The 22,498-nt window shown below is 38.6% G+C and overlaps 1 protein-coding gene across 2 annotated transcripts in view; it reads left to right on the plus strand.

Annotated features, from left to right (window-relative positions):
* Positions 1 to 22,183, plus strand: part of LOC121373245 (phospholipid scramblase 2-like) — a 35,882-nt gene extending 13,699 nt beyond the window's left edge. For both annotated transcript variants that reach the window (XM_041499757.1, XM_041499763.1), the window contains exons 3-8: positions 350 to 424; positions 5,823 to 5,900; positions 10,520 to 10,659; positions 12,878 to 13,042; positions 14,721 to 14,882; positions 22,102 to 22,183. In XM_041499757.1, coding sequence (XP_041355691.1) covers positions 350 to 424; positions 5,823 to 5,900; positions 10,520 to 10,659; positions 12,878 to 13,042; positions 14,721 to 14,882; positions 22,102 to 22,161 — 680 coding nt within the window. In that variant the 3' untranslated portion in view covers positions 22,162 to 22,183. The remainder of the gene's footprint in view (positions 1 to 349; positions 425 to 5,822; positions 5,901 to 10,519; positions 10,660 to 12,877; positions 13,043 to 14,720; positions 14,883 to 22,101) is intronic.
* Positions 22,184 to 22,498: the final 315 nt, after the last annotated feature.

Raw genomic sequence — 22,498 nt, forward strand, 5'->3', positions numbered from 1 at the left:
TCAGATTTGTAACACTGTCAGTTTGATAACACTGTCAGATTGAAAATACTGTCAGATTAGTAACACTGTCAGATTGATAATACTGTCAGATTGGTGACAGCGTCAGATTGATGACAGCGTCAGATTGGTAACACTGTCAGATTGGTAACAGTATCAGATTGGTAACACTGTCAGATTGGTAGCACTGTCAGATTGGTGACAGTGTCAGATTGGTAACACTGTCAGATTGGTAACACTGTCAGATTGGTAACACTCAGATTGGTAACACTCAGATTGGTGACAGTGTCAGATTGGTAACACTGTCAGATTGGTAACAGTGTCAGATTGGTAACAGTGTGTTCTGTTTCAGGAACTCCTCCTGGTCTCGAGTACCTGACCATGGTCGACCAGCTGCTGATTCATCAGAAAGCAGAGATCTTAGAAGGTAAGTCTTTCTCACGCACCACACACACACACAGACATACACACAGACATATATATACACATAAATACACATACACATTAATTCATACACATAAATACACACATACACACACATACTGGCATGCACACATTCATACTCAACCATGTACATACACACACACACACACACACACACACACATACACACACACTTTATAAATAGCAAGATATTTAGAATTATAAAATATATTATTTGAATTAAAAACTATTTTGTTTTGGTGAATAGATATTCTAGGCGATAAGGTTATAGGCAAGAAGGCTTGGTCAGTGCTGGGTGTTGACAGTGGTGGCTGTACATTCATTCAAATGTTGTTTAGACTTGAAGGTTAATTTGTGAGAGATATACCTTAAGGTATGCTCATCATATGCCAGTTTTAAAGAAGTTGTTTGATCATGGTTATAACATCCAAGAACTCCTGAGAGCATTAAAAAGTTTTTTTATGGTAGACATTCGGAAGCCATTTCATGATACGTTGCATCACTAACTACAATGAAGTCTGATGCAATACTCTATTTTGACCATGTACATGCCTTTCCATCTTCGTGATGAAAAGCAAGTACATTTCAACAGTGCACGTGATGGCTGTAGGCTGTGCTCATAATGGGTGCCACCGGTGGGGCAGGATATGCTCACCTTTAGTGAACACCTGAGGTCTTATGCATGAACCGAGACAATGACGAAGTCCCAGACTATTTACGGACGTCGAGACTTTCACAAGTAAATCGGAATGCATGAACACGGACAAGTCAAAGTCACTGACGATTGGACGGACGAAATCATGTGATTTTTAGACCTGCTATAACCCAGGCGTAAACGCAGTAGTTTCGGACAACTGGGCATTTAGTATGGCGGCAGTTATACTGATGCGTTACAACAGACGTGCTATTCGAAGAAACAGAATATTTCGAGATGTCACACATCCTTTGGAGATATATGATGATATTGAGATATATAAGAAATTTCGATTTCATAGGTACATGATTTTACAACTAACCGATGAGCTGTACGAGGATATTGCTTATCCATTAACACGAAATGGGTTGCTAACCCCCGTGTTACAAGTGCTTGTTGCTCTTAGGTTTTATGCAATGGGAACATTTCACAATGTTATAGGCGACTTAATAGGCGTCGATCAGTCCACAGTTAGTCGTACAGTGTCAAGAGTGACCGACGCATTCCTTCGGCATATGAACGAATACATCGTTTGGCCATATCAGACACAGGCAGATGAAACGAAGTTAAAATGTTTCCAAATGAGACGCTTTCCAAGTGTTATTGGTTGCATAGATGGGACACACATCCGCATCCAGGCTCCAGCTCAAGAGGAACACGAATTTATAAACAGAAAAAATTTCCATTCTATTAATGTCCAGGTAAGTGCAACTACTTTAACACATAATACTGCATTGTTACGTTCAGCAATTAATTTCAGAAAACATTAACATCAATAACTTTTACACACCCACACCCACCCACCCAGACACACACACACACACATATATGTATATATATATATATATATATATATATATATATATATATATATATATATTATTTAACATTGTCACATACAAGCAATCTTTCAGAAAGGCCACAAAACGATCAATGTATTCTGTGGTTTGTCCTGTACTGTATATGGGAAGGTGTATATAGTTTGTTAAAATATTATACTGTACACCGATGCTACGTTTTTCCTTTACACATTCTTTGATCATTGTAAATTTATTTAAATTAAATTATAAGTTAACATCTGTTATAAAATTTATTATTTGTGTCATTTTCAGGTGATATGTGATGCTGATATGTGCTTCATCAATGTCGTAGCCAAATGGCCTGGGTCAGTGCACAACGCGCGAATTTTGAGACAATCGCCCCTGTTTGCGGACTTTGAAGGAAACAAACCTCCACTAGACGGCATTATACTGGGAGATAGTGGATACATGCTTCGAATGTGGCTCATGACACCCATTATGAACTCAACTACAAGAAAACAGACAAATTTCAACTTTGCTCACTCGTCAACAAGAACAACTGTTGAATGAAGCATTGGTGTGGCTAAACAAAGATTTCATTGTCTCCGTTGTGGTTTACGACTGCAACCCCCCAAAGCCTGCAAAGTCATCATTGTGTGTTTCATGTTGCACAACCATGCAAGACGTCAGAATCTTCCACCACCCGACGATGCAACAAACCCTTCAAGCATTTCAGAAGATGGGGATGATGGGGACGATTGTACTACCCAGCAAACCATATCAGAGAGAACAAGAACAGCGGCAGACACACAGACACACACACACACACACACACGCTATAAATACAGTTGATATTTCAAATTATTTATTTTCATTTGTAAATTATGAAACTTAATATTATTTTACAAATACATAGACATTTTGTTTTATTTTCACTGTCCTTGTTTTTTCAGTTGTTACTAATTCAAGTTTAATTTTTTTTAACTTCACCATTTCCGTTATGACTTCATTCTTATCTATTTCGGAAGACAGCCATTTCAAAAATAATTCATTTTCATTTTCAGAGCTGCACTCTACGCTTAGAATAGGTAGTTTGCTCTTCCTCTTTGTTGTCTGCTTAGTAGAATACACGGATCTTGTATTACTCGACGAACCAATGGAATTGAAGGTTGATGTAGTTTCACCCCCAGTTGATGTACTTTTGCTCCCAGTTGATGAAGATGGGCCACTAACATTTTCCTCTGTGTTGTTACCGATGCATGCGTCAGATGTAACACTTAATTTAGCATTGTTTCCAATATCTGTAGGAAATTATAATAAAAAAATGAAATAAATGCCTTGCAAATGATTTCACTTAATGTTATATGTGTGTGTTCATATGTTACATGCAATGAAAAAAAAAAAGTAATCTGTATAATGCCTTTCGGGGGTGGGTAATTTGTCAACACATTGGCTACAATGAAAATACATTGTGTATTGTAAAGATCAATCAAGTACCTTTTAGCATAGAGCAGTCCTTTATTTAAGACTGAAATTTAAAATAATTACATTAATTAACGTTTGTAAAACTTGGTCCTCCGTCAACTTGTAGACTCACCCTCTGAGTATGAACATCAATTTTGGGGGTTACTATTACATAAAAGGGTGGTTTATTGATGTTTAGGACTTTAAATTTCCGCAAATGTGTTGAAATTAGCACTGAAAGTCTGCCAATCGGAAGATAGCTTTAAATATCCAGGCATGCTTCAGATTGGGTGATGTGTCAAATTGCCTATAACATATATAAAACTGTTGTAGTAAATATGTCTTTCTTAATTTGAATGTATTTTTTTAATGAATTATAAAATAATACTTTCCAGTTTTGTCAGAATTATCATCTTCCTTCGTGGATTGTGATACTGATGTCAATTTTATGTATGAGTCAGTGTAACAAATATTTATTAATAATAATATTTGCATTTACAAATGTTATATAAGGTTATTTAGTAAAAATAATATCACCGATTATCAAGCTACTGCACCCCATAAATAACTGATCCACTTTAAATATCTTAGACAACCGAGAATTTAGGCAGGGAAAAATGTTAAATATTTAATTTTTATAAGGTGAGGGAATTTACAAACGTAACCGAACTACACTGCATTAATATTTCGTCCCCTCTATTAAAAACTACGATCTGCATCTGATAGGTTATGCAAATGCACAGGCTTAGTTATATTCAACATACCACGTTAACTAATATTTAATTATGAAATTAAAGACTATTTATTTTTAGTGGGTAGAGTGTCATTAGTCATTACAATAATAAATGTTTTTCTTCATTGTTCAGAGTGGGTTGTGTAAATGTGTTATTTGCAATTTTGAAAAGGGGTACCTCGAGTATCATGTAGCCCTTAACGGTTTTATATATATATATATATATATATATATATATATATATATATATACATACATACATATATATATATATATATATATATATATATATATATATATATAGTTTTCTACTAATATGTATAACAGAAAGTGATAAAGGACACTCGCAATCAAAAGGATCTATCGTGTCCACCCCGTGCATTTTGACCACAACAAAATATGGTAATATTAGAAAGTTATTAAGAGGACAATTGATTTTCATAACTTACCTTCAATACCATGAACAAGGTTCGTGTTGTCGCCAATTATGGATCTCACTAAATCCTCATAGAGTACCTCAGGTAGAGGGCCCCCGCCGCCTGTAGCAGTAGCTTTTCTTTGATTTTGTAGAACGGCTTGTTTCATGTCCTTCCACCTTTTCTTAACTTGTGCCACGGTCCGGCCATGGCCACCAACAGTATTAACTTTGTCTGTAATGGTCTGCCACATCAATTCTTTCTTTTTAATAGTAATACCATTTTGAAAATGTGATGTCAAAAGGTTTTTCTCTAACCCTATTTCTTCCAATAATACTATATTTTCTTGTTGGCTACATTTTGGTTTCTTTACACGTTTATTTACGGGTGACTTTGGTGAGGCCATGTTTACACGTGCATACAACGTATCTCTGAATCAAATGGTGTACATTTACCACTCTAAAAATAGAATTATGGAAAACGTCGTGACTATCGCACTAAAGTCTCGCACTTCATTGTCTTAGTCCCTCGTCTAGTTCATGCATAGGCAATTGACGACGGGCAAAGTCTCGACGTATGTAGTTCGGGACAATGACTTGTCCGAGACTTTTGGTTGTCTCAGTTCATGCATAAGACCCCTGATATCATCACTGACTTTACAATGATTCATCACAGCTGCATATATTCCACTGACAGGGTTTCTGCCAGAGGGTAAAACGGGTATGGCGCCATACCCAAATGTTTAGGCAGATTTTTTTATTTTTCAAGTTAACCTTTTGACAAAATTATTTACTCTTATCATTACTGTGTGGTTTTCTTAACCCTAACCCTAAACTTAATCCATTCTTTTTGTTGAGTAGGCCCCCCATACCATAGCTGACTGCATGTGGTTGCATTCATTTCCATAGCGCCATACCTTAACATTTCTTTCTGGCAAAAACACTGACTGAGCTCTGTCCTGTGCAAGTTTGGGTTTTCTAAGCTAGTCTTAGTAGTGGCAGTCATCCAGGCAGTACATGAGGTATGAAACATCCTGTGGCAGATCTCCTAAGGATGAGCACCTGATAGTGGATCATAGAAGCAATCACGACTTTTGTCTAACATCCTTCCACGACTGCCTTGTGCAGAGATACAATTTTGAAATGAGAATATGGTTTTGTCATTCAGATTTGTTTGACACCCAGTAGCTGATGTTTTTTGTTTCTTTCTTTCTTTTTTTCTGTGGGAGTTTTGTGATTGCTTTGTAATTAAATATTCATTAATTTTAATTGCAGCACTTACTGGATTTGAGACAAGTAATAAGTATGTCATAAAAAACAGTCTCGGACAGCAAATCTATTATGCTGTAGAAGGTGAGATTCTAACATTAGTCAGTATATAAATAAAACACCAATGTTCATAATGAAGCATTGGTCAATATATATATATATATTAAAAACCCCACATTTATCGCCGATTGTCGTAACACCATCGCAAAAGCACTCAGATCCGACTGGATCGGCGACAGATCTGTCAAATATGAACATGGCACAATCACGGTCTGATGCAGAAAGGTCAGTCGGCGACTGATCAGTATAATCGTAAGGTCGATCCGAGCTGGGCGTAAGGCCTTAATTGATATGAAGGAAAATACCAGTTTTTGCAAGCATGGTGGGGATTGTACTCAGAATGATGGGTGTACTTTGGAAATTGATGGGGTTGGCTCTGACTTGGAACAGCATGGCACAGGCACCAACCTGTTTATAGAGTTGGCACTGAAAAATATAAAATACACAGAAAATATTCATCAAATAAACAGTGGTTTCGTCCAGAATTTTTGCTGAAATATTCATCAAATAAACAGTGGTTTTGTCCAGAATATTTGGTGAAATATAAAAAATACATAGAAAATATTAATGAAATAAATAGCGAATACTAAATGAGTTCCCATGTGAGACCGTTTATATTATGAGTGTGTTTTGAATCGTACATCACGAGCGAATGCGAGTGATGCACGATTCAAAACACACTTGTAATATAAACCGTCTCACATGGGAGCGAGTATAGTATTTTATTTATTACACCACACATCAGGGGAAAAAAATTGCACAGAATGACTGGGAAAGACTGGGAAAATGACATCACTTACCAAATGATATATTGTGGTCACTTCATTTAGCTATCAATGAAGGTTACACAAACAATATTATAAACATATTCGAGGCTAAACAACATTATAAAAAAATATATTTTGCTGAATTATGCTGCTAACATTAATTATAAGAATTGACAGCAAGTATTTTTGATGATTTAAAAATATAAATCGAAAGACCATGCTCACACGTTTTGCATGAAGATCTATGCAGAGTTGTACTGTGTGACACTGTCAATCAGAGGTCATGACCTCTCAAAAGGCATATTCCACAATGTGAAAAGACAATAAATAGCACATGGGTATCTCTTCCACTGCAGTGTAACAAACAGTGATTTCATTCAGAATCTTTGGTGAAGTAGTCATGAAACAAACTGGTTTCGTCCACAATCTTTGGTGAAATATGAAACAAACTGGTTTCGTCCACAATATTTGTTGAAATATGAAACAAACTGGTTTCGTCCACAATCTTTGTTGAAATATGAAACAAACTGGTTTCATCCACAATCTTTGGTGAAATATGAAACAAACTGGTTTCGTCCACAATCTTTGGTGAAATATGAAACAAACTGGTTTCGTCCACAATCTTTGGTGAAATATGAATCAAACTGGTTTTGTCCACAATCTTTGTTGAAATATGAAACAAACTGGTTTCGTCCACAATCTTTGTTGAAATATGAAACAAACTGGTTTCGTCCACAATCTTTGGTGAAATAGTCATGAAACAAACTGGTTTCGTCCACAATCTTTGGTGAAATATGAAACAAACTGGTTTCGTCCACAATCTTTGGTGAAATATGAAACAAACTGGTTTCGTCCACAATCTTTGTTGAAATATGAAACAAACTGGTTTCGTCCACAATCTTTGTTGAAATATGAAACAAACTGGTTTCGTCCACAATCTTTGTTGAAATATGAAACAAACTGGTTTCGTCCACAATCTTTGTTGAAATATGAAACAAACTGGTTTCGTCCACAATCTTTGTTGAAATATGAAACAAACTGGTTTCGTCCACAATCTTTGTTGAAATATGAAACAAACTGGATTTCGTCCACAATCTTTGTTGAAATATGAAACAAACTGGTTTCGTCCACAATCTTTGTTGAAATATGAAACAAACTGGTTTCGTCCACAATCTTTGTTGAAATATGAAACAAACTGGTTTCGTCCACAATCTTTGTTGAAATATGAAACAAACTGGTTTCGTCCACAATCTTTGTTGAAATATGAAACAAACTGGATTCGTCCACAATCTTTGTTGAAATATGAAACAAACTGGATTCGTCCACAATCTTTGTTGAAATATGAAACAAACTGGATTCGTCCACAATCTTTGTTGAAATATGAAACAAACTGGATTCGTCCACAATCTTTGTTGAAATATGAAACAAACTGGTTTCGTCCACAATCTTTGTTGAAATATGAAACAAACTGGTTTCGTCCACAATCTTTGTTGAAATATGAAACAAACTGGTTTCGTCCACAATCTTTATTGAAATATGAAACAAACTGGTTTCGTCCACAATCTTTGGTGAAATATGAAACAAACTGGTTTCGTCCACAATCTTTGGTGAAATATGAAACAAACTGGTTTCGTCCACAATCTTTGGTGAAATATGAAACAAACTGGTTTCGTCCACAATCTTTGGTGAAATATGAAACAAACTGGTTTCGTCCACAATCTTTGGTGAAATATGAAACAAACTGGTTTCGTCCACAATCTTTGGTGAAATATGAAACAAACTGGTTTCGTCCACAATCTTTGGTGAAATAGTCATGAAACAAACTGGTTTCGTCCACAATCTTTGTTGAAATATGAAACAAACTGGTTTCGTCCACAATCTTTGTTGAAATATGAAACAAACTGGTTTCGTCCACAATCTTTGTTGAAATATGAAACAAACTGGATTCGTCCACAATCTTTATTGAAATATGAAACAAACTGGTTTCGTCTACAATCTTTGTTGAAATATGAAACAAACTGGATTCGTCCACAATCTTTGGTGAAATATGAAACAAACTGGTTTCGTCCACAATCTTTGGTGAAATAGTCATGAAACAAACTGGATTCGTCCACAATCTTTGTTGAAATATGAAACAAACTGGTTTCGTCCACAATCTTTGTTGAAATATGAAACAAACTGGTTTCGTCCACAATCTTTGTTGAAATATGAAACAAACTGGATTCGTCCACAATCTTTATTGAAATATGAAACAAACTGGTTTCGTCCACAATCTTTGGTGAAATATGAAACAAACTGGTTTCGTCCACAATCTTTGGTGAAATATGAAACAAACTGGTTTCGTCCACAATCTTTGGTGAAATATGAAACAAACTGGTTTCGTCCACAATCTTTGGTGAAATATGAAACAAACTGGTTTCGTCCACAATCTTTGGTGAAATATGAAACAAACTGGTTTCGTCCACAATCTTTGGTGAAATAGTCATGAAACAAACTGGTTTCGTCCACAATCTTTGGTGAAATATGAAACAAACTGGTTTCGTCCACAATCTTTGGTGAAATATGAAACAAACTGGTTTCGTCCACAATCTTTGTTGAAATATGAAACAAACTGGTTTCGTCCACAATCTTTGGTGAAATAGTCATGAAACAAACTGGTTTCGTCCACAATCTTTGGTGAAATATATATAAATAGATAAAAAATAGTCACAATAGCAAGCAGTTATTTGTCAACATGGAAATGCAATTCAAATTCAACTGTGATATCACATGTTAACTTGCCAGGCACCTTAATTGGATTTTGCAATGATAATATAAATGTATAAAATAGTAGGAAATGAACTTATTTGAATGTAATATTTTATGGGCATGTAATTCAAGCTGTAATGTTTACATATATCAAGGAAAATTAATAAACATTTCTGAATTTCCAGATAATGTTTATATGGTTTAAATTAAACAATATTTATTTCTGTTTATTATATTAACAGATGGGATTGGTCAACAGGCATAGCCTATATAAAGACCTTTCCCTACATTACACAATTGAAATATTAACTGGTCAACATGGATATGTTGAGAAAAATACAAAATGTGCATTTAGTCTTGAAAAATGTAAAACTATTGTATATTTAACCTGTCAAAATATATTAGAACAGAAAGAAAGAAAGAAAGAAATGTTTTATTTAATGATGCACTCAACAAATTTTATTTACGGTTATATGGCGTCAGACATATGGTTAAGGACTACACAGATTTTGAGAGGAAACCCGCTGTCGCCACTTCATGGGCTACTCTTTCCGATTAGCAGCAAGGGATCTTTTATTTGCACTTCCCACAGGCAGGATAGCACAAACCATGGCCTTTGTTGAACCAGTTATGGATCACTGGTCAGTGCAAGTGGTTTACACCTACCCATTGAGCCTTGCGGAGCACTCACTCAGGGTTTGGAGTTGGTATCTGGATTAAAAATCCCATGCCTCGACTGGGATCCGAACCCATTACCTACCAGCCTGTAGACCGATGGCCTAACTACGATGCCACCGAGGCAGGTCAAGAAGAATAAAGGAGAAGGTGAGCGGTTTTATCAGTCAAAACATTTGCTTTCAGCAATGAAATTATGAATTGCTTTGCACATCTTTGCTCATCATGAGACTGTTTTCTTGTAGTGTTAAGTTGGCATCGCCAAATGTTGATATTTAAATTTAAATGATTTAACCTGGATAAGTAGGACTGGCGCTCTCTATTATATAGAGGGCAAAATAACAGGAAATGTTCCGAGTCTTCAACGTGATCACTACAGGTACAATGTGGATTTTCTCCAACGAGGTGTGTAATGTTGTTTACATGTCTGACTTGACTTACTGAATTTTGCAGATACTGACTGTTGTACTCGAAACATCTGTGGCCGGAAACGGCCATTTGACATGAAGATTTTGGACAATGCACAGAACGAGGTTATCCATCTGTACAGACCTCTGAGATGCACTATGTGCTGTTTTCCCTGTTGTTTACAAGTTAGTAAACATTTTATGGATTATTTCTTAAACCTGTTGTTTACAAGTTAGTAAACATTTTTAGACTGAGTTACGTTAATCTACACACCTGTAATACATTTGGATAAAGTTACAATTGAGAGAAACACGAGTCTTTGACTTTGAAATGGTGAAGTACCCTCTAAAATAGACTAAAAACTCGACTCCATAACTGTTACTTCTCAGATGCACGTGCATTTTTAAAAATATGAGAAATTCATTTTGTGATATTAAAAACACAAGGATGACCCAAAACACTTCGAATGTATGGAAATTGATAATCTAAACAATAAAATCTTAGGTAAAGTATGATTTCAGTTATCAAAAATGGCTGTAATAGTCACAGACATGTTTTAGTGTTTAAAAACTTGGGTACATGTATGTCCCTTTAAACCTGTTGTTTACAAGTTGGTAAACATTTTTAGATCTTTTCTTAAACCTCTTGTTTACAAGTTAGTAAACATTTTTAGATCTTTTCTTAAACCTCTTGTTTACAAGTTGGTAAACATTTTTAGATCTTTTCTTAAACCTGTTGTTTACAAGTTAGTAAACATTTTTAGATCTTTTCTTAAACCTCTTGTTTACAAGTTAGTAAAATTGTTTTAGATCGTTTCTTAAATTAACCTGTTTAGAAGTTAGTGAACATTTCATAGACCGTTTCTTAAACCTGTTTACAAGTTAGTGAACATTTCATAGACCGTTTCTTATACCTGTTGTTTACAAGTTAGTAAACATTTTTGAATTGTTTCTTTAACCTGTTTACAAGTTAGTGAACATTTTATAAAATATACGTACCTTGATATTTGTGTGGTGTTGTGCTTTTCTCCACAGCTCTTTACAGCTATTACAGAGTTATATAAATTTCCATATACTTACCAATGTGTATATTTGTGCTGGGGTGTCATTTTATTTTCATTCATTCATTCATTCATTCATTCATTCATTCATTCATTTCTATACGTCAAAAAAGAAACGCATAGGTGATAGGGAAAGAAGAAAAGTGTTTGATTTTACAAAATATAGTTTTTTTGTACAATGTTGCTGAATGACCATGTTTGTTAATGTTCCTGGAATGGGACAGCATGCCCAAATGCACCCTAAAACAAATTTAACGCACATGTCTATTAGCTATGTTCTCACTACACAGATGTCATCTGCCATTGAAACCAATGTTAACTTGCCCAACTTCAAATGAAGACTGCCAATAGAACGGGTTCTATAGAACAACATACACCATTGCGAACATACATTATATAAGCATTTATTTTCACTCCAAAATTGAGAACATTTCTGTCTCAGTTTTTTGCTATACGACCGCATCTGGCTGTAGTACCGGTTCGAACAGGTGGTTCATTAACCGATTCATTCTGGCTGTCTCTTACGCTATACACCCATGTTCCAAAAGGTCAATGCACAATATTCAAAGTAACATGGGCAAAATACAACCAGAAGGCTAACCATTAAACATACATATTGTTTTAATTCTTCACCATTTCCTAGAAGTAAATATGTGAATCATAACATGTGTCACAATTAGGAACTATAGTGGACCGTGATGGATGAACTCTCACCCGGAAGTGATCTGTGTAGTGAGACCTAAGAGAGAAAATGTTGTATAAGCATGAACCCTACACACTTTTATTTTGTTTGAGAGAAATTGTATAAGCATGAACCTGCACATTTCTAGCTTGTTTGATAGAAATTGTTGTATAAGCATGAGCTCTGCACATTACTATTTGCTAAGAGAGAAATTGTTGTACAAGCATGAGCTCTGCACATTTCTATTTTCAAAGAGAGAAATTGTTGTATAAGCATGAGCCCTGCATGTTTCTATTTGCTAACAGAGAAATTGTTGTATAAGCATGAGCCCTGCATGTTTCTATTTGCTAACAGAGAAATTGTTGTATAAGCATAAGCCCTGCACATTTCTGTTTGCTAAGAGAGAAGTTGTTATAATAAGCATGAACCCTACATGTTTCTACTTGTTAGAGGGAAACTGTTAGACACAGCATGAGCCCTGCATGTTTCTACTTGTTAGAGAGAAATGGTTTTATCAGCATGAGCCCTTGTTAGAGGGAAATTGTTTTATAAGCATGAGCCCTGCACGTTTCTGCTTGTTAGAGAGAAACTGTTAGACACAGCAGGGCTGAGTTTTTCACCATGAACAGTTGACTACACTATGTTTTGCCTCACTTTGTAGAAGATTGTGGTGGAGGCGCCCCCTGGCCAAGTGGTGGGTTACGTCAGCCAGTGCTGGTACCTGTGTTACCCTCACTTCACTGTCAAGGACAGCCAGCAGAATCCATTTTTCAAGATCAACGGACCACTCTGCCAGTGTTCTATGTGTGGAGATGTGGAATATAAGGTGAGCAAGTACTCCTATTTTTCCTGTGTTACTTTTCTTTTCTTTTCATATTTTTTTTCTTCTGTTTTTTTCTTAAACACACCTCCGCCCCCACAGTCTTTAACAGGTCATATCTGGGCCCAAGCTTATAAAACTGTTAAAGAGTCCAGACTCAATCTGTAATGACGTCACACACATACAGTTTGTATGGCGTTGTCATGACATTACTGTCTCAGACTCTATTAGACTCTAAAGGTTTTATAAGCACCAGGCCCGGTTCATAAACAGAAGTTGTTTCATCAAGGTTATGATGCCCAGGAACTTATGAGAGTATTCAAAATGTTTTATGGTAGACATTTGGAGGCTATATCTACTAAATACGATGCATCACTGACCAAAATAATGGCTGATGAGCACTATTCCATGTTTTGAACCTGTGCATACTCTTTCATTTCTAGAGAATTTGTTCATCGTTTTTGATGAAGTGACATACTTGACAGCTGTGGTGGCAGTACTCATGATGGGTGGCACCAGTGGGGCAGGATATGGGGCAGATCACTAACCTAATCTGTGTGGCTGTTACCACATTTGAGACTGTTGACGGGGGAGGGGGGAGTGCATATGGGGCAGATCACTAACCTAATCTGTGTGGCTGTTACCTACCAAGTTTGAGACTGTCGACGGGGTTAGTGCATATTGAGCAGATCACTAACCTAATCTGTGTGGCTGTTACCAAGTTTGAGATTGTCGACGGTGGGGGGGGGGGGGGGGGGAGTGCATATCGGGCAGATCACTAACCTAATCTGTGTGGCTATTACCTACCAAGTTTGAGACTGTCGACGGGGGAAGGGGGGAGTGCATATGGGGCAGATCACTAACCTAATCTGTGTGGCTGTTACCAAGTTTGAAATTGTCGACGGGAGGGGGGGGGGGGTGCATATCAGGCAGATCACTAACCTAATCTGTGTGGCTGTTACCAAGTTTGAGACTGTCAACGGGGGAAGGGGGGGAGTGAATATCGAGCAGATCACTAACCTGATCTGTGTGGCTGTTACCAAGTTTGAGATTGTCGACGGGAGGGGGGGGGGGGGGGTGCATATCAGGCAGATCACTAACCTAATCTGTGTGGCTGTTACCAAGTTTGAGACTGTCGACGGGTGGGAGAGTGCATATCGGGCAGATCACTAACCTAATCTGTGTGGCTGTTACCAAGTTTGAGATTGTGGATGGAGGGAGGGGTGGGGGGAGGGGTGGGGAGAGTGCATATCGGGCAGGTCACTATCATAATCTGTGTGGCTGTTACCAAGTTTGAGACGGGGGAAGGAGGGGGTGCATATGGGGCAGATCACTAACCTATTCTGTGTGGCTGTTACTAAGTTTGAGATTGTCGACAGGGGGAGTGCATATTGAGCAGATCACTAACCTAATCTGTGTGGCTGTTACCAAGCTTGAGATTGTCGACGGGAGAGGGGGGGGGGGGGGGTGCATAACGGGCAGATCACTAACCTAATCTGTGTGGCTGTTACCAAGTTTGAGACTGTTGACGGGGGGGGGGGGGGTTGTACATATGGGGCAGATCACTAACCTATTCTATGTGGCTGTTACTAAGTTTGAGATTGTCGACAGGGGGAGTGCATATCGAGCAGATCACTAACCTAATCTGCGTGGCCGTTACCAAGTTTGAGACTTTGTGTTTTAGATTAATACTTTCGACGGGGCAGTGCATGTCGGGCAGATCAACAAGCAGTGGAGTGGTGTGCTGAAGGAGCAGTTCACCGATGCAGACAACTTTAGCATCAGCTTCCCACTCAACCTGGATGTCACCATGAAGGCCGTCTTACTGGGAGCAGTGTTCCTCCTTGTGAGTTTGTAAAGACAGCTGTTTTAGAAATCACATTCATGCAGAGCTGCCAAGTGCTATGCTTTGGGCGTAGTTTGCTACGCTTAGTCGACATTTGCTATGCTGCTACGCTCATGCCCAAATTGCTATGCTCAGTTGAAAAAAATCCAGTATGATACGCTAAAGAAAACCAGTAATAACTTTTGCAACAGATAAACATAACTGGATGATTAGTGTATTTGGCCAAAGGCTCTACTGACAAATTATGTTTTATTTGGCAAGCGTATACGTTTAATCCGTATCACAAATTATAGGTCTACAGAGTACAGTTAAAAAGCGGGCAGTTATACTTAAAAATGGACATAATCTTGGAAAACAGTAACTAAAAACTGAATTCCTCATTTCTGTGGCTTTTTCTTTTTTTATTCCAACATATAAAAGTAAAATTTGCGGATTAAGAACCATTTTCAAACGATTACAGTAAGATGTATTCAATAACAGACATGTAGTTTTACTGTAGGCCGACCCCAGTGTTCTTTAGTTATGTTACGCTTGCATGCCGTGAATATAGAAAATTGCATGTGAACATATGCCAGTTAGGAATAGAGTAATTTTAATTTTAATTTGAAATAAGAATATAAGCATTCAAATTTAGTATTGATCACATTATCGCACAACAGTTAATTTTGGGTTCATTGCATTTCGATGCGGTCATTCATAATCCTGTTTAAATCGCCAAACTTATTTGACAACATTCGTTACATTTGGGGTATGTCCGTATCCCTTAACCGATGACAAGCGTTATCTATGCTAAAAATAGCATGACCCAGTCGTTTGCAGTTACAATGACATAGTCATTTGGTGTTTTTTAGTGTTGTTGTTTAAATCTTTAACGTGCATATATACCACGAAGGTTTCACGCACGCCTGTCCTGGGCTCAATCTCTGGCCTTTGCCAGTGACTGAGTCCAGGACGGGGGGGGGGGGGGGGGGGGGGATGAGTTTGAGGTGGGCGGAATTTTGAATAAGTATTTAGTAGTGTCCAGCGACTGCGCGGACCGACTAGTAGACACCGAAAATGGGCCGTGTTCTGACTGGCTGATTCCTTCGGGTCTAACTAGAAAAACCTAAGTCTACGGAGAATACCTGCACCTAACATCATGTCCGGACTAAGAATTTAAACCCAAAAATAAGTTTGATTGCTCGGCCGAAAAGGTTTTAAGGTGATTTTAGCAATTGAACGGGCGCCAAAGTAAAGTGCGTTGGACTATTTATAAAAAAATAAACATAAGAATTTGGAAGCTCGATCGAAACGTGTTTAAAGTCCAACTAAGCCCAAAAAGGAGGTTACCTGTCCTAGTTAAGGTTGGCGCAGCAGGATTCATGGCGAGCTGATGGACTGTTCAGGCTTGAAGTTGGGGAGTCCTTCGGTCAAGACCTTGATGTTGCGGTCGATGGCTCCTGGATAGATGTCTCGTAGGACCATCTTTAAGATGCGGTGGATGGTCCCATTTGACATCGTTGGCATCAGGAGCCCCTGCCTGTACAGTCCTTCCTGCTGGGCTGTCACGTAAAGTTTATCCGAGTTTAGGGCACCTTGGAGCTGGTACTTCCCTTTTCCGGTTGGAAGCTGGTGCCAGTACTTGTCGTCCCAAGGTCCCTTCAGGTGTTTGGTATCGGTGAAGTCCCCGATAACCGCCCCCGTGTACTTGTGCAGCAGCATGTCGCAGACGAGAGTCCATTCAGGATCATCAGACGACAACGGTACGGTGACCGATGACATCTTCCTCTTCTTGAATTCTCGCTGGTCTGCCGCGGTGTTATCTACAACAACAACTGCCGGAGGTGGTGGTGGGCTCGCCGGTGGATCATGGGTGACCACGTGGCCCGTCTCCATCCTTGTCGGTTCCTCAACAGAAGGGACCGCCACTGTCAGTGGAGCTGACAGCTTTGGTCCCCCCTGGATGGTTCCTGGCGGGTGTTTCGGCTTGGTTGCTTGGTGCTGCGCAGACTGAACCGCCCCCGGTGGTTTAGCCACCGGGTTTGGATCACCGCGCGTCGCACCAAGTCCAGTCCTCCTCTTCGGAACAGGTGGGACCGCCCCTGGCGGTTGAGCCGCCAAGTTTGGTCCCCCCTGTGAAGTCCTGGGACGCCTCCTCCGTCTTCTGCTGGTTGTTGGTTGCTTCCTGTCACTGCCGTAGATTAGCGTGACGGTCGCCGAGTCGCCATTGTGCTCGATGCGATACTTGGACAATGGCCCAAGCGATCGAAGCACAGCCCCTAGGGTGGGGGGGAGAGAAATCTCCACACTCTCTAAACACAACTTCATCCCTTGAAAGTCAGTCAGAAGTCTGTCTTTTTTAGTGTTGCTGTTGTTTATGACATTCGGCCATGTTATGCTCAAATATCATTTGCTATGCTCAGCTTGTCATGAATGCTACTCTCATTTGTGACTAAGGGTTGGCAGCTCTGTTCACGGTTTAAGTCAATAGCGTATAGCAATGGGGGGGGGGGGGGGGGGGGGGGGGATTCCATGGCTCTCCCAACCGAACCTTTTTTCTATTTTTTTCTGAATTAAATTTTATAAAATAAAATAAAATACATACATACATACATACATACATACATATATACATAGTGTGGGTTGCCTCCCCCCTCCCCAATCTAAAATTCTGGGGTATATGCCAGTGGTTTCAGTTGGACCCAAAACATTATTGGTAGCATGCAGGTTTTTTTTTTTTTTTCTCAGAAAACTTTAGCCAAATTCTTGTTTCAAAAGTTTCCAAAACTCTGATAGATCTAAAAAGAGCATGTGACTGAAATTGACTTTTTTGTTAATTATAAATCGAATATATTCAACTTGGCAAATGATAGCTTAAAGCCTGAGATTTTCCTCAGTTGTTCGTTTTATGTCACCTGTCATTTGCATATATAGAGAATAACTGGTTGCTGTCTTTTGATACTGGCTTTATTCTCTCTATATAGGTTACTATGATTTTTTTAAACACGTACTATTTGGCAAATGTCACCTTTTAAATATTTTTATAATTTTTATTTTTATTCCTTTCTTGTTTTATTTTTTTCCTCCTCCTACCCCCCACCCCCCCCTCCCCCGGTAATGATAACATCCCTTGGGACTGGTTGACAAATTTATTGTTCCGCACCCTTGGCGTACATATTCCCATTTATGTGAGTGATTTTTGCCTGAATTAAACAAAATTAAAATGCCCAAATCTGAATAACAAAGATTAAATTAATATTTGCATTACCAATAATATTGTGAGTAGAAGGTGGGAATATACACGTGTACATGGATGAACTGTTTTCCGGTCACCTCTTTTAGCCCAAACATAAATTGTGGATAGAACTTGGAGAATAATTAAGCTGTCACTCATCAAATTGTCAAATGAGAATTAAAATTTTAATTTGACGAATATATACTGATGAAAAGAAATAAAAGATCACACAGATAATGTAGCAACAAGAAATAAAGACTATATCAAAAATCAATTCATATTGTCAGAAATTGACTGGGAACATATAGGCAGCATGCACATTCAACACTACAGACATTCAGTCCCACATTGCAACTTGGTATGAAATACAGACACTACTACGCTAGTTGTGAATTACATTTGGTCTACAATTCCATGTGTTCCCTTATTTCTTTCCATCAGTATATTTCATTACTAATTCGCCAAAAAAGATAATTAAAAAATTGTATGTTGTTTACAGATGTTACCGCCATTTTTGCTGTTTGGCGAAATGAAACTTCAATTAGGCGACAGATTTTCGTAGCAAATTTACCAAATTGATAATATTTTATGGGCTTCCACCTAAACCCTGTAACTGTTATGCAGGCCACCCCTGAGAATAGATCATTTGCGTAAACCATATATGGGTTAGGCAAAAGCAAATTGAGGTAACCCATTTTGCTTGCGACACGCAAACAAAACTAATGCTCTCGCAATTTTCAGAGGCCTGTTATGTATTATTATCATCCATTAAAGGCTTTTGTAGGAGATATCGCTGGCACTATAATTTGCGATATCTCCTAGGAGATATCGCTTCTTTTGTTAAGTCACTGTGTATGTTTCAGCGCTAAATCTATCATTAGTGACGTCACGCCACTGTCGTTCTGCTAGTTAACGAGTCTACCACTGCCAAATATAGTGCTCCGCAAGGCTCAATGGGTAGGTGTAAACCACTTGCACTGACCAGTGATTCATAACTGGTTCAACAAAGGCCATGGTTTGTGCTATCCTGCCTGTGGGAAGCGCAAATAAAAGATCCCTTGCTGCTAATCAGAAAGAGTAGTCCATGTAGTGGCGACAGCGGGTTTCCTCTCTGTGTGGTCCTTAACCATATGTCTGATGCCATATAACCGTAAATAAAATGTGTTGAGTGCGTCATTAAATAAAACATTTCTTTCTTTTGTTTCTTACACACCTGATGGTGAGAACACCATGTGTTATTTTTGATAACACATGGTTGTTTATGAATGCACGTGTGCTAACAATTTCAAGACATATGACTGGCTGGTTCTAGGTGATGACCAGGTCACCAGTGCCATACAGCCAATGAAAAACAACACAGTGGAAATAGATTGCACTGTGACGTATAGTTAACCTGACAATCATGTGTCTGTGACACGTAAGTCAGTTACAAGTGCAACGGCTGTAAATACCTTTTAGTCGAAAAAGATATTAAAATTTGTTAAAACCTGGTTTTTGAGGATATGTAAGAAACAGAATAATACATGAGTGGCCGTTAGATACCATTTATCTCACAATTTTAACTCATTGTTTAAAAATGTATCAAACTCGCTTTCGCTAGTTAGATACATTTTAAATAACTTGTTGTGAGATACATGTCAATGGTATCTAACAGCCATTTTGTATTATTCTCTATGTATAATATTAAACAACTTTCATTTTTAAATCCCTATTTCAATATCAAAATTATATATTTTTATTAACAGAGGGATTTATTCAGGAGTTTTTGCCAGGGTCCAGTGTCTGGTGAGGTTGGGATAATTAGCACCAGTAAATCATAGTTGGGACACTGAATGATGCAGTACACCACTGTTAAATTAATTTATTAGAACATAGACCGGCCTTGTTGGCGTTGTGGTTAGGCCATCAGTCTATAGGCTGGTAGGTACTGGGTTCGGATCCCAGTCGAGGCATGGGATTTTTAATCCAGATACCAACTCCAAACCCTGAGTGAGTCACCGCAAGGCTCAATGGGTAGGTGTAAACCATTTGCACTGACCAGTGACCATAACTGGTTCAACAAAGGCCATGGTTTGCGCTATCCTGCCTGTGGGAAGCGCAAATACACGACCCCATGCTGCCTATCGTAAAAGAGTAGCCTATGTGGCAACAGCGGGTTTCCTCTAAAAAACTGTCAGAATGACCATATGTTTGACGTCCAATAGCCGATGATAAGATAAAAATCAATGTGCTCTAGTGGCGTCATTAAATTCATTAAATAAAACAAACTTTACTTCTTTTTTTTATTAGAACATATAATTAAATATTTATATTGGGTATTTCTATACTACTCAAAAGAATTTAAGGGTCAAAAATTTATAACCAAATAAGTTTCAGAGTGTATTAGATTGATGATGTAAACTACACCAAAAATTTAATTTATTGTTCCATATTTACAAAAAAACACAAATAAACGTCACTGTATGCAAGAAAGTCACATGCCATGCTGTCAAAGTTGAAGGTTGTCAAACATGGATTTTACACATTAGAACATTCGTTTAATAGTGTGTGAATCCACCCCTGGTGCGAATACACTCAACACATTGTTGCCTCATGCTGTTGATCAGACGTCTGAAGAACTCTTGGGGAATGGCCTGCCACTCTGCCATAAGAAGTTGACCCAGATCATGAAGGTTGGCCGGAGGGGCATGGTTATCCCGAACTCTCCTGCCTAATTCGTCCCAGGCATTCTCTATTGTGGCCAAGTCAGGCGAATATGCTGGCCAATCCGTCCTGGCGATAACTTGTTGTCTGAGAAAGTCCGTTACCACCCTGGCGCGGTGGGGTCTGGCACTGTCATCCTACAGAACTGCCCCGCCGCCAATCTGCTGAAGGCCTGGGAGAACCAACGGCCGGATAATCTCATTCAGATAGCGGATTCCATTCAGATTGTCATCCACCACATAGAGGGGGTCCTGTGGTGGATAGAGATACCGCCCCACACCATGACGCTGCCACCACCGAACCGGTGACGTTGTCTAACGTTAAGGTCAGCGAAGCGCTCCCCAGGACGTCTGTAGAAACGAACCCGACCGTCGTTGAACTGGAGACTAAACCTGGACTCATCAGTGAACATCACTCGACCCCACTGAACACGTTGCCACCGCAGATGAAGTGTGCACCAGTGACGTCTGGCCGTTCTGTGACGTGGTAGGAGTGGTGGTCGAACAGCCTGGCAACGGCAGCATAGATTATTGGCTCTCAGACGATTGCGTATGGTTTGATCAGACACTCGAGTTCCAGTCGCAGTCCGCAGATTGTCATGTAATCGGCGTGCAGTGGTTGTGCGTTGACGTAGAGCCATATTGGTGATGTAGCGGTCCTCTCTATTTGTAGTGCTTCGGGGTCTTCCCGAACGTGGACGATTTCGAACAGAATTCGTTGCTTGGTACCGTTGCCACAGTCGGCCAACGACACTCTGACTGACACCAAGTCTCAGAGCAACATTTCTTTGCGTATTGCTATCCTGAAGCCAAGCAATAGCCCTTCCTCGATTTTCGATAGTCAGTTGACGTTGAACCATTGTCGAATTTGGAGTGTGCACCGTACACGAACGCAAGCTCCAATTATACGGAAATTCAGCATTGGGAACATGGAATACACATGCAAAGCGTGCAAATGAAGCGCTTTGTGAAAAAGCAAGTTATGGGCACTTAGCAGACCTTTCGCTTTCGCCCTAATTTACGTGCAAATGTAAGCATGTTTTCGCCATTAGAACTAGTCGACAGTGTCAATGACAGTGGATTTTAATTCATTTATGGGTTGCTTAGACCCACTTTCGTCAAAATGGAACAATACCATGCGTGACATTATGGTCTAGCTAATATAATTGACATTCAGAAAATATCGTCTGTCCCTTAAATTCTTTTGAGTAGTATAGTACAGAAATTGGGAATTTTCAGTGTCATTTTCGTTTGGGACTGGGCCCCAAGTTCAAGTAACATATTTTGTGTTTCTCTTTTCCAGGATTACATGTTCTTTGAAAAAGGTACCGATGAAAATCAAGGACTTTTACAACGAATGTAACGAAATAAATTTGTATGCATAATTCTAGTTGTATTGTCTATTATATACATTAGCATAATTCTAGTTGTATTGTCTATTATATACACTGGCATAATTCTAGTTGTATTGTCTATTATATACACTGGCATAATTCTAGTTGTATTGTCTATTATATACATTAGCATAATTCTAGTTGTATTGTCTATTATATACACTGGCATAATTCCAGTTGTATTGTCTATTATATACACTAGCATAATTCTAGTTGTATTGTCTATTACGTATATACACTAGCATAATTCTAGTTGTATTGTCTATTATATACACTAGCATAATTCTAGTTGTATTGTCTATTATA

The sequence above is a fragment of the Gigantopelta aegis genome, chromosome 1 (genome assembly GCF_016097555.1).
Source record: "Gigantopelta aegis isolate Gae_Host chromosome 1, Gae_host_genome, whole genome shotgun sequence".
Classification (NCBI taxonomy): Eukaryota; Metazoa; Mollusca; class Gastropoda; order Neomphalida; family Peltospiridae; genus Gigantopelta; species Gigantopelta aegis.